The sequence below is a fragment of the Pollachius pollachius genome (assembly GCF_949987615.1).
Source record: "Pollachius pollachius genome assembly, chromosome: 20".
NCBI classification, from domain to species: Eukaryota; Metazoa; Chordata; class Actinopteri; order Gadiformes; family Gadidae; genus Pollachius; species Pollachius pollachius.
Genome location: NC_136953.1, coordinates 6,464,477 through 6,476,532, shown reverse-complemented (window position 1 = coordinate 6,476,532; position 12,056 = coordinate 6,464,477). Strand labels below are relative to the sequence as shown.

General features: G+C 43.2%; 2 protein-coding genes across 2 annotated transcripts in view; one reads left to right on the top strand and one right to left on the bottom strand.

The window, feature by feature from the left end:
• The window catches only part of col4a5 (collagen, type IV, alpha 5 (Alport syndrome)), a 44,675-nt gene extending 37,505 nt beyond the window's left edge, over positions 1 to 7,170 (bottom strand). The window contains exon 1 of the mRNA XM_079758420.1: positions 6,789 to 7,170. Coding sequence (XP_079614546.1) covers positions 6,789 to 6,872 — 84 coding nt within the window. The 5' untranslated portion in view covers positions 6,873 to 7,170. The remainder of the gene's footprint in view (positions 1 to 6,788) is intronic.
• A 1,769-nt stretch (positions 7,171 to 8,939) lies between these two features.
• col4a6 (collagen, type IV, alpha 6) overlaps positions 8,940 to 12,056 on the top strand; it is an 87,320-nt gene continuing 84,203 nt past the window's right edge. The window contains 3 exon segments of the mRNA XM_079758177.1: positions 8,940 to 9,002; positions 9,199 to 9,319; positions 9,498 to 9,543. Of these exon segments, the coding sequence (XP_079614303.1) occupies positions 9,309 to 9,319; positions 9,498 to 9,543 (57 nt within the window). The 5' untranslated portion in view covers positions 8,940 to 9,002; positions 9,199 to 9,308.

Sequence of the window (12,056 nt, the reverse complement as noted above, 5' to 3'; positions counted from 1 at the left end):
TTGGGTCAGTGGGGATTTTGGGAGAGACTGGAGTGATGGGTCGGTTGCAAAGCGATCTATTCTTTTTTTATTATTATTTTTTTTTAATAAAAAGTTTGGCAGAATGATATGAAGATCTCTGAGCTTAGGGTGCTCCGTGCATGCTATGCGTTGGTGCAGTGACAGAATGTCACATGCATGTAACCAATTTATTGTGGATAGACAAGGCTCATTTGAGCTGGGGATGCGTGTTGCGCTCATTTAAATGAACAATTTATTGATATTAGAAAATGTAATTTTTACTTTGGATACTAATAAGATGTATTGAATAATTGTGTGATAAGTGATATATAGGCCTACACATATGCATCATAAGTCAAAACGGGCTGCATTTGACTGGATTATAAAAGGGATAAGTAATAAAGGTAATATGAAGAGCTGGTTGGGAGCCAAAAGAGCCGGCTCTTGTTGGTGAGCTGATCCTTATGATCCGGCTCCCTAAATATAACCGAAATTCCCATTTCTTGGGCCAAAGATCCACAACGAATGAGGGTCAGCGACTATCCCCAATGACGAATGTCAGTATAGGACACTACAGCGCATGAAACTAAGAAATAATCATATTAATTCATTTAAGTACAATAATAATTGTAATGCAATTTATATTAATGACCATGTCGGAATGGCGGGATGTTTGAAAATAAGTAAAGTACCGCCACTTCGACCATGGAAAAAGAAATTGTCGGAGTGGTGGGACGTTTGAAAACAATGGAAGTACCGCTGTGGGTACCAGATTGACTCGGGGTCCTGCGCTTACAGATGAAGTATCGACACTTGACGTATCGACACAAGACAACGGACAAAACCCGGAAGGGTTGTTTATAAACGGGGCTCAATCATGGACATAAAAAGAAGGCTCAATCCGTTTTGTTTTTGATTTCATTGAACGCAGCCCGTTCTTTCGCACAAACAGCCATTGGAAACACGTCTAAAAGCACTGACGAATGCATATGTAACCCAGTTCCTGTTAGGGACTCTTATTCTGAAGGAGGAAAACGGAAGTGTCTGCGTGTGGGTCGCTGTTTTGACTCTGTGTTGGGAGCGTTCAGTGAATGGAGTTAACCGATTCTTCTTTCTATATTACCCAAGTATAGGCAACTATAAAACGCTCGGTTACACATATATTTTTATTTTCACATATGTTAAAGTAATTATCACCTACAAAACTAATCCTATATTGATGAAAGCCCCCCCCTTCTAACGTTTATTAGCTCACGTTAGCCATCAATCTAAAGCCACAAATATTATCTGATCAATCTTTGTACATTAGATTATTATTCATAGATTAGAAAACAAAAGGAGATCGTCAATACTTGGGAATAACATGGGAAGGAATGAAACGTGCATGCGCATTTAAAAGACAGCATTTACAGGAAGTGCGTCCTTATTGCGCATCTAGGACCCCGAGCCGATCTGGCAGCCGAGTCAATCCAGTACCCACACCGCCACTACGACAATTAGACGTCAATGTTGGAGTGGGAGTATGTCTGAAAGGAAGGCGGTCCCCCTCACATGTTCATGTTCACAATGCCAGCTGGAGGTCTAGTTGAAATGCTCACTTAAACATTAGGATTTATTGATGGTGGAGTTGAAATTAAATCTGAATTCATCCGGAATTGATCAATACAGTATTTTTTTACCTCTCTAACAAAAGAGAATAATGCAATATGAAAAAGCTAAACGACACATGCAGTCGATCTTACATTTTTATCATCCTTGGTGGCAGTTTGAATAACAAACTAAGGGGGAATTAGGTAAAAGGTTATAAATAAACCAAGAAAACACCATGACCTCAAACCTTTGGAAATTGCTCTAAATCTTTCTAGACTTATTTTGAACCTCAGTCCATCTTTAATCCAGAAACAAAAGGTTGAGCAGAACCCTTCAAACGCATTAGCGACAACTGAACTTTAACCCTTAAAATCAGAGGTCACTTGTTGATCTGGGGTTAGGGGGTCTGTAGAATTTCGAGCATGAGGGTTGCATTAAGACCCTAAGCACCTATGGGGAGCTGTGGTGAACAAACCCGGTTTTTTAAGACCCTGTACCCCTATGGGGAGCTTGGATTATCAAGCTGGGTTTATTAAGACTACAAGTGGTCTGTCTTGTAGAGTAGTAGTGACTAAACAGACTGATGGATGGATGACAGATGAGAGGCTTTGATGTTACTAGCCAGGTAAATATATTACCTCTTCTGCCAAATTACTCTACACAACGATAATAACTGTGCCTTTTAGATACTTTTTATTGCTGAAAAAGAGAGAGAGAGAGAGAGAGAGATTGGATGTGAATAGATAAAAAGAGAGTGAAACTGAAAGAGAGAGGGACAGGGATAGAGAGAAAGGGAGAGGGAGCGAGAAATATATAGAAAGAGAGCGATACATATAGAGAGATGGTGGAGAGAGAGTTTACATAGAGGAAATAATTAGTTCTCTAAACAGAGACTGTTTGGCTTTTCTTGGTTTGTGTCAACATGCTAGTCCTAATAGCTTCAGCTCAGTGACACATCGGTGGGAGATCCTGAGAGGACACACACACACACACACACACACACACACACACACACACACACACACACACACACACACACACACACAACACACAAACATACACACACAGGAACACGTGTCTGTGTGTGTGTATATATATATATACACACATGCACACACATACATACAGAAATAAATAAAGGTGAGAGAGAGAGAGAGAGGGAGAGAGAGAGAGGGAGAGGGAGAGAGAGAGAGAGAGAGAGAGAGGGGCTGGGTGCTGACAGAATAGGACAAAAAATAAAAATTGTTTTGCTGCAATGTGATTGTATGATTGTGTGTGACTATCTAATCACTCCTAGATTTCTTAGCCCAAACCTTAACCCCTGCATCCGAGAGAGAGAATTGTATTAGAAAACCACTCTACTACAATAGTATAATCAACCTACCGGTTGGCATGTCTGTCTAGACTTTACTAAAATATGATTCATCATTATTAAATAGGATGTTATGGCTAGAGGAAGTTTAAACACACACACACACACACACACACACACACACACACACACACACACACACACACACACACACACAAACACACACACACACACACACGCACACACACACACACACACACACCAGAAAGTAGCCTCACTTTAAATCACACCTGATTTGGGTTCTTAAAGTAAACGTAGGCGGTGTGTGTATGTGTGTGTCTGTCTGCATCATTGTCTCTATGCAGCATATTCTCAACCAACAATAGATTATCACAAACAAACACTCACACACACATACTTAGAGTGCATATTTGCAACGAAAACCCGAAACTCACAAAATACACTCAGGATTTGGCACTATTGCAGACAATCAGATGTACACACACACACACACACACACACACACACACACACACACACACACACACACACACACACACACAAACTCTTTCATACACACACAATGGAACATAAGAGATGTCATACAATCATTAACTTGGAATAAATGGAATGAACTCACATTTGCCAATATGTGAGTTTCTCTATGTTCATTAACTTGGTGGTACATTCTCGAGGGGTATGTGTGTGTGCATGCGTGTGCGTGTGTGTTGCCATGTGTGTGTATGTTCATGTCTATACGGGTATGGCCCTGGCCTGCCCGGGCATGTGCATGATGTCTACACGGAAAGGGGCGTCGCTTAATCTTCCAGGTTTATAAATTCCACTGCAGATTCCGTTAACTGTGATGGGCTGTTAGTCACCACACACCACAACCACCAGATGGCGTCAGTGAGTCAATGCTACGGAAAACGCTGTTCACGTCATAATGCAGGGATAGGGATTATTATTAGGAATTCAACACCAATGAACTTCTGGCTAAAATTTGTGACCGCGTGTTTCAGTTGGCTTGATTTTATTTATATAAGCTGTGTGAATGAGCTAGTTTGTGTGAATGTTGTAATTTTGTACATAGATCAAGAATGGAAAGCGAGAGGTAGAGAGATTAAAATATCGAAAATACATAGATCTTTTTTTGAGTTAGTGGCCTAAATACATAACAATCCCTATTACCTTTTTGCACTACATATATATAGAGTTCACATGTATTGACACAATGACACACATACACACAGAAACAGGCAGAAAACCTGCTGTTGGACGCTATCCACTCTTGTTCTTGCGATCTTTCCCATCTTTCTCACTTCATTCATTACTCAATCACCTTCTCTGCATTCTGTCTGTCATTATTAATACCTTTGACCGATCCTCTGCTCTCCTCTTCCACTCCTCATCCCCTCCCTCCCTTCTCATGTTTTAGAATCCTTTATTCCTCTGTCTCTTTCTCTCTCTATCTGTCTGTCTCTGTCTCTCTCTATCTGTCTGTCTCTGTCTCTCTCTATCTGTCTCTCTCTCTGTATCTCTCTCTCTCCCTCTCCCTCTCTGTCTCTCTCCCTCTCTCTCTCCCTGTATCTCTCTCTCTCTCTCCCTCTCCCTCCCTCTCTGTCATTCTCCCTCCCTCTCCCTCTCTGTCTCTCTCCCTCGCTCTCTCTCTCTCCCTCTCCCTCTCTCTCTCTCTCTCTCTCTCTCCCTCTCTGTCTCTCTCCCTCTCTCTCTCTCCATCACTATCTTTCTTTCTCCTGCTTCCTCGCTTCCTTTTGTCTACATTATCACCTCTCGTTTTCTTTGTTTGTCTCTCTGTCTCTCTCTCTTCTGACTGTACAGTTAAACACACACACACACACACACACACACACACACACACACACAGAAGCATTTACGGGGACATTGTGGAATCCCCCGGCGGCCAATCAGAGCGCCCTGCCAGTCTGTGTTTTCTACGCCCGTGAAAACAACGTCCGTGCAGACACCACACACATTCCTCCCCGAGCTCGAGAGCAGGACAGTGAGTGTGGTCTTATCACCAAACCCCCCCTCCACCTTCACACCTCCTCAACCCCACCCATGAGGCCTCCCTCCTTACTTATTTATTTACTTAGAGTTGATTGTGATTGGTTGGATGTTAGGTGGATATCGTACTACTAAACAAACCCGAATATGTATTTTACGCTCTGCTATGGGAGGGATAGCCGTCAGTACCCTCACAAATGTCCCCTCTCTCTGTCGCTGAATAGACAGGTCATATCCATAAATGATAAATCCCTTTCATACTCTTGGCTTTTACCAATCAAATTATATAACTGAATTCACATTTTCTATTCTCATCATGTTACAAATTGCGTATAATTTTGAGTTGACTTCTTTTCTATATCGGTTTAATATATTATATATATTTTGTTCAAGGTTGTGGATTGATTCAGTTTCAGCATGGAAACATCAACCTGCTAAGATTGTTATATTGTCTGTATCAGTGATCAATTCTCCCACCATGTCACTCTGAAGGCAAGATACAATAATAAACTTTAACTCAAGTTTGTAAATGAACAGAGTCAACATATTTTGTAAAACTAACTAAAAGTCAGTGGATGACATTTAGTGGATTCTGATAGGGCGGAAAGGCTCAAAATGGGCGGGGACTCCCGCCTCTCCTCATGAATAATTAAGTATGTAGATACCTCCTCTTCTTGAATATTCATACCAGTCAAACGGCAACGTTTGACGTTGAAACACACATTCAAGGAGGTTTTCCTGGGTTAATTTGTGAGGCTCTGCACATGAACCTGCACAAGACACTTCGCTAAATTGATTTGTAGGCTAAACCACCATGTTGAGTCACGGCAAGCCAACAACACAATTGTAAACACACGCTTGTGTGTTTGCATGAGGCGAGTCCACGGAGGTTCTTCACCGTTAGTTATAACACTCAACATTCCTCCAGTTATGTGATTCTGAGTCTCCTGTGCGTTCTCCCTCAGTGATGTCATGGGCCTCAGGTGTGTCCCCCAGCTCTAAGAGGACCCCCACACACCTGCTGCTGCTGCAAAGGATGTCATTCAATATCACCTTAATACAAACACGCAAGACCAAGGCGGATAGCTGACTTGGTTCAAGCAGACACTTTCCAGGAGAAAGATGGTCACATGAGTATGGTCATGGTGTCCGGTGTCTGTCGTTAGAACCATATTAAAGTCTTCTCAGACTTTAATATGGTTGTTATTGATGGATTATGTCTTATCAGTGCTCTTGATTCTAAATTGGTACATTTTCACGGTGGACTTGAAAAAGTTAAAAAATACCCTCATCACGTTGCGCACGAGAGGGGTGGCCGGTGTGTTTGTGTGTGTGTGTGTGTGTGTGTGTGTGTGTGTGTGTGTGTGTGCGCGCGCGTGTGTTTGTGTGTGTGTTTGTGTTCGCGCACGTCCGCGCGCGCGTGTGTGTATGTATGTATGCATGTATGTATGTATGTATGTATGTGTGTGTGCGTGCGTACGTGCGTGTATGTGTGTGTGTGTGTGTGTGTGTGTGTGTGTGTGTGTGTGTGTGTGTGCAGCCCAGCAGAGACTCTCTTACCGACTTCCCGAGCCCCGGTAACGTGCGGCGCGCCTCAAACCGCGCTACTATCAAAGCTTGTTGCAGTGACAACGCACGACTCTGATGACTATTAATATTATTCTAAAGACGCGCACTTGTTTTAAGGCACGTCTTCTATTTATACACTTTACCCTCAAAGTAAACCGGGGACGAGGCGAGGGGAGCGAGCGAGCCCCGGCTCGGTTCAGTGCGTGCGTCGGGGACGTTAAGGTTGTCGTGCATATAACAAAGGTGTAAGTTAACAAATGGTGGATAATAAAACGTAAAGGGCACTTACCGCAGAGCGGGCTTCCCGCACGGCGACGCACAGTACGAGCAGCGACAGCGCCGCGAGGACGCGCACAGTCCGCGGACTGTTCATCTCGGGGAGCTAGGAACTCAAAAGGGTCCGCCGGCTTTCAACTCTCAACTTCAACTCGAGCCTACTCTCTGGGGAGAGCTGGAGTCATGGTACGCCGTCGCACACTGTTGTTGGAAAAACGGTTTCAACGCGCGTTTGTTTGTGTGTGCCTGTCGGTGTGTGTGTGTGTATGTGTGTGTATAAAAAGGCGCCGGAGTGTAGCTCTCTCTCGGCGGGCTGCAACAAGTGGTGCGGGGCTCCTGCAGCCTTCTCGTCTGCCGCCGTCGGTCTCAACTTTTCCTGGACTCGACTGGCAGAACCTGCGAACCGGATCTACTTTCTATCTCCCCCCCTCCGCCGCAGCGCCACTTGCTGCTGCTGCAGCTGCGCGTCAAAGAAAAAAAAATCCCGCACCGAAATGTGGGACGAAAGAAACCCCTCCAAAGTGCCCAATGTTACACACCCCTCCCCAGTTAGAGGTTGTATTAACTTTTTATGCGAAACGTGATGTTAGGCGAGAGCGGGTGGAGGCGGAGGGATACGTTTGGTACCTTCACTTTTTCACCGCGGCTTCGAGTTGTCTTCTTCTTTTTTTTTTACGTCGCCCGAGGCCACGAGAAAAAGAGTTTGACATTAAAACCTTTCAAGACATTTTGTGTTTGTGCCTCAACACGCAGCATTCCGCCAGGATTATGAAAGGTCAACCTCTCGGATCTGACACTTGATAGCGAGCAATGCTACGGGCACCAGTGGTTTCCATACATCATCTGGCCTCGCTTTGATGTTGTTCCACTCGTTTAGACCCTGAGCAACTATGTTAAACATCTGTAATTTGGAAGCAAGCAGCCAGCTCTTCCAGGCAAATTTGACAGGCATCTGGATGTCTGTGGGCGTTCAGACACGATGTGGTCCATGAAATCCTATTCAAATCAATACCAGTTAATGTCAAAGAGTGACACGACTTAAAGTAATAAACAGTCTGTTACACATCATCAGTGTTTAGTGTTTCGCATCGCATTGATATTCTTTATACTTTAATTCCCAGCAGTTTTCATTTGTATTCATATTTATATTTGCTATATGTTGATATTAATTTAGACCAATTAACTTATCCACATCCACCACAAACATAGGAGACAGGATCTCTAGATGGGAATCTGTGAGTGGTTATGGGTGAAGCTCAGGCATCCAGTTAGGGTTAGGGTTAGCGTTAGGCATTACTCTAACCTTATCCCTAACTCTAACGGGAGACTTCAGACATCTAAACAGTATTCAGGTGAATGTGTTCACAATTCAAGTGTCCTAACTATTCATCTTTCCGTCAAATCCAAGTGTTATTACAGGACCATTTTTCTTCCCAAACTGCAAAGTTATTAACAAGTGCAACAAACACTGCAAGACATGAGTTTAACAGTTAACAGCAGAATCAATGCTTTGAATGAAGAAGTTAATATGGTTTGTGTGCGCTATGGATCGTAGTCTGTTATTAACAAATCTCACAAATGTTCACCATGTGGAATCAAGTCTGGTTTCAACGGAAGATGTGGTGAAGTCAGAGAGAAGACTATTTATATAAAATACAAGAAAACAGTTGGCAGTGTGTATAGGTTGGGGTATATTGTGGATATTTCAATTCGTACTAGTATTCATTAACTTTGTTATTTTTGTTAAAATTTGCTGCAGTTACACCTGCATCCTTTGATCTTATTATTATTCTTATTATTATATATATTATTACTTATTATTCTTCTTTCATCTTCATTTATTCATAACACTTCCTTCTGAACTCAATATCTCCTCTCCATTGAAATGCTATATTTCGTAAGAAAAGTTTGCATATTGGAGAAAAGTAGATTGCATAGCCTACTTAAAAATGTTTATGTCTTTGGGAATTCACGTGATCATAATGGCTGATCATATTATACAAAACCACAGTGTTATAGAAGTTAGTGAACGTTCAAATTTTACTTTAACTTCTCTCAGACAGATCACACTGCACGGACGTGTTGCGAGGCACCGACCCATAGGTATACTGAGCTTGAGTGACAGGGATTAGTCCCGCCTCCACTGTGCCTCTCTCGTGCGCTCCCGAGAAGTGTAGCGTGTGCGGAACGCGACAGCCGAGCAGCAGATATCGACCACTGAGCTTTGGTGAGTTGAAAACATTATTTCCATTTCGTTAAAAAAAAACACTAGCGGCCCTATCGGCTTTTAATTGAAACCGGGTTTACACTGTGTATATTGTACACCTCTCCGGAGGGAGGAAGACTGTGTCGTTTTAGGTGCACTACTTTATCTCTCTCTGTATGTGTGTGTGCGTGTCTGTGTGTACTCCCGGCTCGGGTAGATGAGCGGTGTGTAGGTAACTTGATGAGCGCTTTTGGAGCTCCTTTCAGCGGCTGGTGAAGACGAGGGAGATCGGCAGCGGTTCTCCTCCACCACGGGTCGAATCAAAAAATGAAATTCTGGTGAGTTTTCTGGTCCGGAAAGTAATCACAATCTTTCCTTAGCCACGCGATGTCTCCAACTTTTAACTAACCCAAGGGGTTATTTGTTTCCATTCATGTTTTCCCGGATTACGTGGATGTATTTTATTTTCAAGCCACCACTCGTCTCATTACCTTTATTTTGTTTTCCTCTCTGCAGGATTTGCGTGCTAGCGGTGGCCGTGGCAGTGCAGTCGACGCACGGAGTAAGTCCTGTTTCACTGCTATCGGCCATTTGTTTAGTAGACCCTCCACTCAATCCCTGCGTTTGTTTGTTTACCAGGTAGACCTCTGCCTCAAACGCAGACGTAGCCTATGTCCCAGGACTTGTTTAGCTCTGCATGTGTATGAGGGAATACGTTTATTGAACACGATTCGCCAACAAGGCGACAGTAAAATGTTGTGTGTTTTTGTCTTTAGTAAAGTTACGACTGCTTCTAACCGGTGCTTCACGCAGCGTTCATACTTTTGAATCGAGTCCGGGGATGGACACGCACGGTGTGTGTGTGTCTGTTTCTTTGTGTGTATAGATGTGTGTGTGTGTGTGTGTGTGTCTCTGTGTGTGCAAGATCTCTGCTCTAGTTACTCTGCGTGATCTTTATAAAATAATAACCTATCTATAAACATGTGTGTGAATGCGTCATAGTTTGTCTGCATTGCTGTCCTAAACTTATTCTCATATCGGACTCATGCCGGGCCGTTTGTTGAGCATCAGCCGGTGATGACAGAAATCAGATCGTCAGAGGTTGTCAAAAGCTCTTAACGTATGCTGTGGTAGACCCTTTGCCTTGCTTATTGTGGCTTTTTCGATTTTATTTCGAGCGCCCGTTTTAAAGGACAGATTATTGTCAAACGCTGCCTCAGTTCTAGTGTCTCGATCCAAGAGTCTGAAAGTACAGTTGTTGGGACCTCACGCTGTTACCAACCAATAACCTCCCCGTTTATGTTCAGTGATTGGTTGGTAACGCAGAGGGCCTCGCCCCATGTACTTTCAGACCCTTGGATTTAATGAGTAGTAGTTAACATTTGAGTTGGCCCGCTCAGAAAGTTGAGGATACATAGCCACGCCTCCCCCCACTTAAATATTCATGAGCAGAATAATATTGAGGACACGTGTTATTTAGGCAACCCCCGGCAGAATAAAAAAAAAAGGTAATTCTGATTTCGTGTTGTCTTTTTAACAAATTGTGTAATTAACTTATTCCGATGCACTGATGGATATATTTTCACTCTACTGGGATTTTTCTTTTTCATTTTAATAATGGTTCGTATCCGTCATCCTCCTGAAGAAATAATACAACCTTGTAAACATAAAGTATGATATCTATATCAATATCTATAAAGATATATATATATATGTTAGATATCTGTTTATATATACATTCAATATATAGCCTGTATAAATATTTTACAACTTTTTTAGGTGTGTTCATTATTTGCGCGCTTAGTTTGCACCACACACACACACACACACACACACACACACACACACACACACACACACACACACACACAGAGACACACACACACACACACACACACAAACACACTTTAGGATTTGATAGGTTATATGATCTATAACTTGAGCTCTATACCTGTTGGCGTTAGTGTCTTGCTTGCGACTGCTAGGACAAGGAGAATCCTCTTTCTGGTTCTGAAAGGAATGATGGCCCATTAACCCGAGTTAACCCTGCCCACTTCCCAATCGGCTATTGTGGTTTGTGTTTGTGTGCGTGAGCCCCCGAATGTGTGTGTGTGTGGGTTTTGTATGTGTTGGTCAGTGTGAGTGAGTGACAGATGAATCTATTGGTTGGTCTGGAATGCAGGGTTGGCGTAACCACGGTGACAAGGTTGCCGGTTAGCCCTGTGGCTTGGCAACCTGCCCGCTGCTGTGTGTGTGTGTGTGTGTGTGTGTGTGTGTCTTTCTGGCTGTGTGTGTGGCTGTACACATTTAACTGCAAAGATATATTACAGACAGACTGACCGCGAGAGAGAAAGCCACAGTGTTGTAATTCATTAGGTCTCTCATCTCTCTCTTTCTCTCCCCCTTTCTCTCTGTCTCTCTGTCTTCCTCCTTCTCTCTCTTTCCTCTCTCTATCTCTCTGTTGGAAGACCAAACAACTATTATAAAGAATATGAATGTTTCACATAAATATTCTTATAATTTTGGACATGGAATGACAAAATCTGTATTTGTCAGTGTGTGTGTGAGTGTGTGTGTGTGTTGGCACAGCGAAAACGTCACACAGTAGTGAGGTAAGGAGGAAGCAAAGGAAGAGAGGAAGTGGAGGAGAGGGGGGAGAAACACAGAAGAACAGAGACAGGGATCTCTCTCTTTCCCTCTCTCCCTCCATCTTCCTCTCTCTTCCGCCCGCTATCCCTCTCCCTTTCTCTTTTTCTCTCTCTCTCCCTTTCTCCCTCTCTTGCTCTCTCTCCATCTCTCGATGCCTCCCTCCATCGTCCTCTACTACTCTCCCTCCCTCTACCTCACTCCTCTCTCTTTCCCTCTCATCATCTCTCCCCCTCACTCTCTCTTTCAACCTCTCTCTCTCTTTCCTCCCTCGCTTTCTCCCCCCTCCTCTCAGTTCTTATCGTGTTTCTTTGCAATAGACAGTGTGTGTGTCTATGATTCTGTAATCTCTACCGTCTCTGCATGCCCAGTAACCTCTGTCGCAAAACACAATACTGCCACAATAGTATAGCCACAATAGCCACAAAT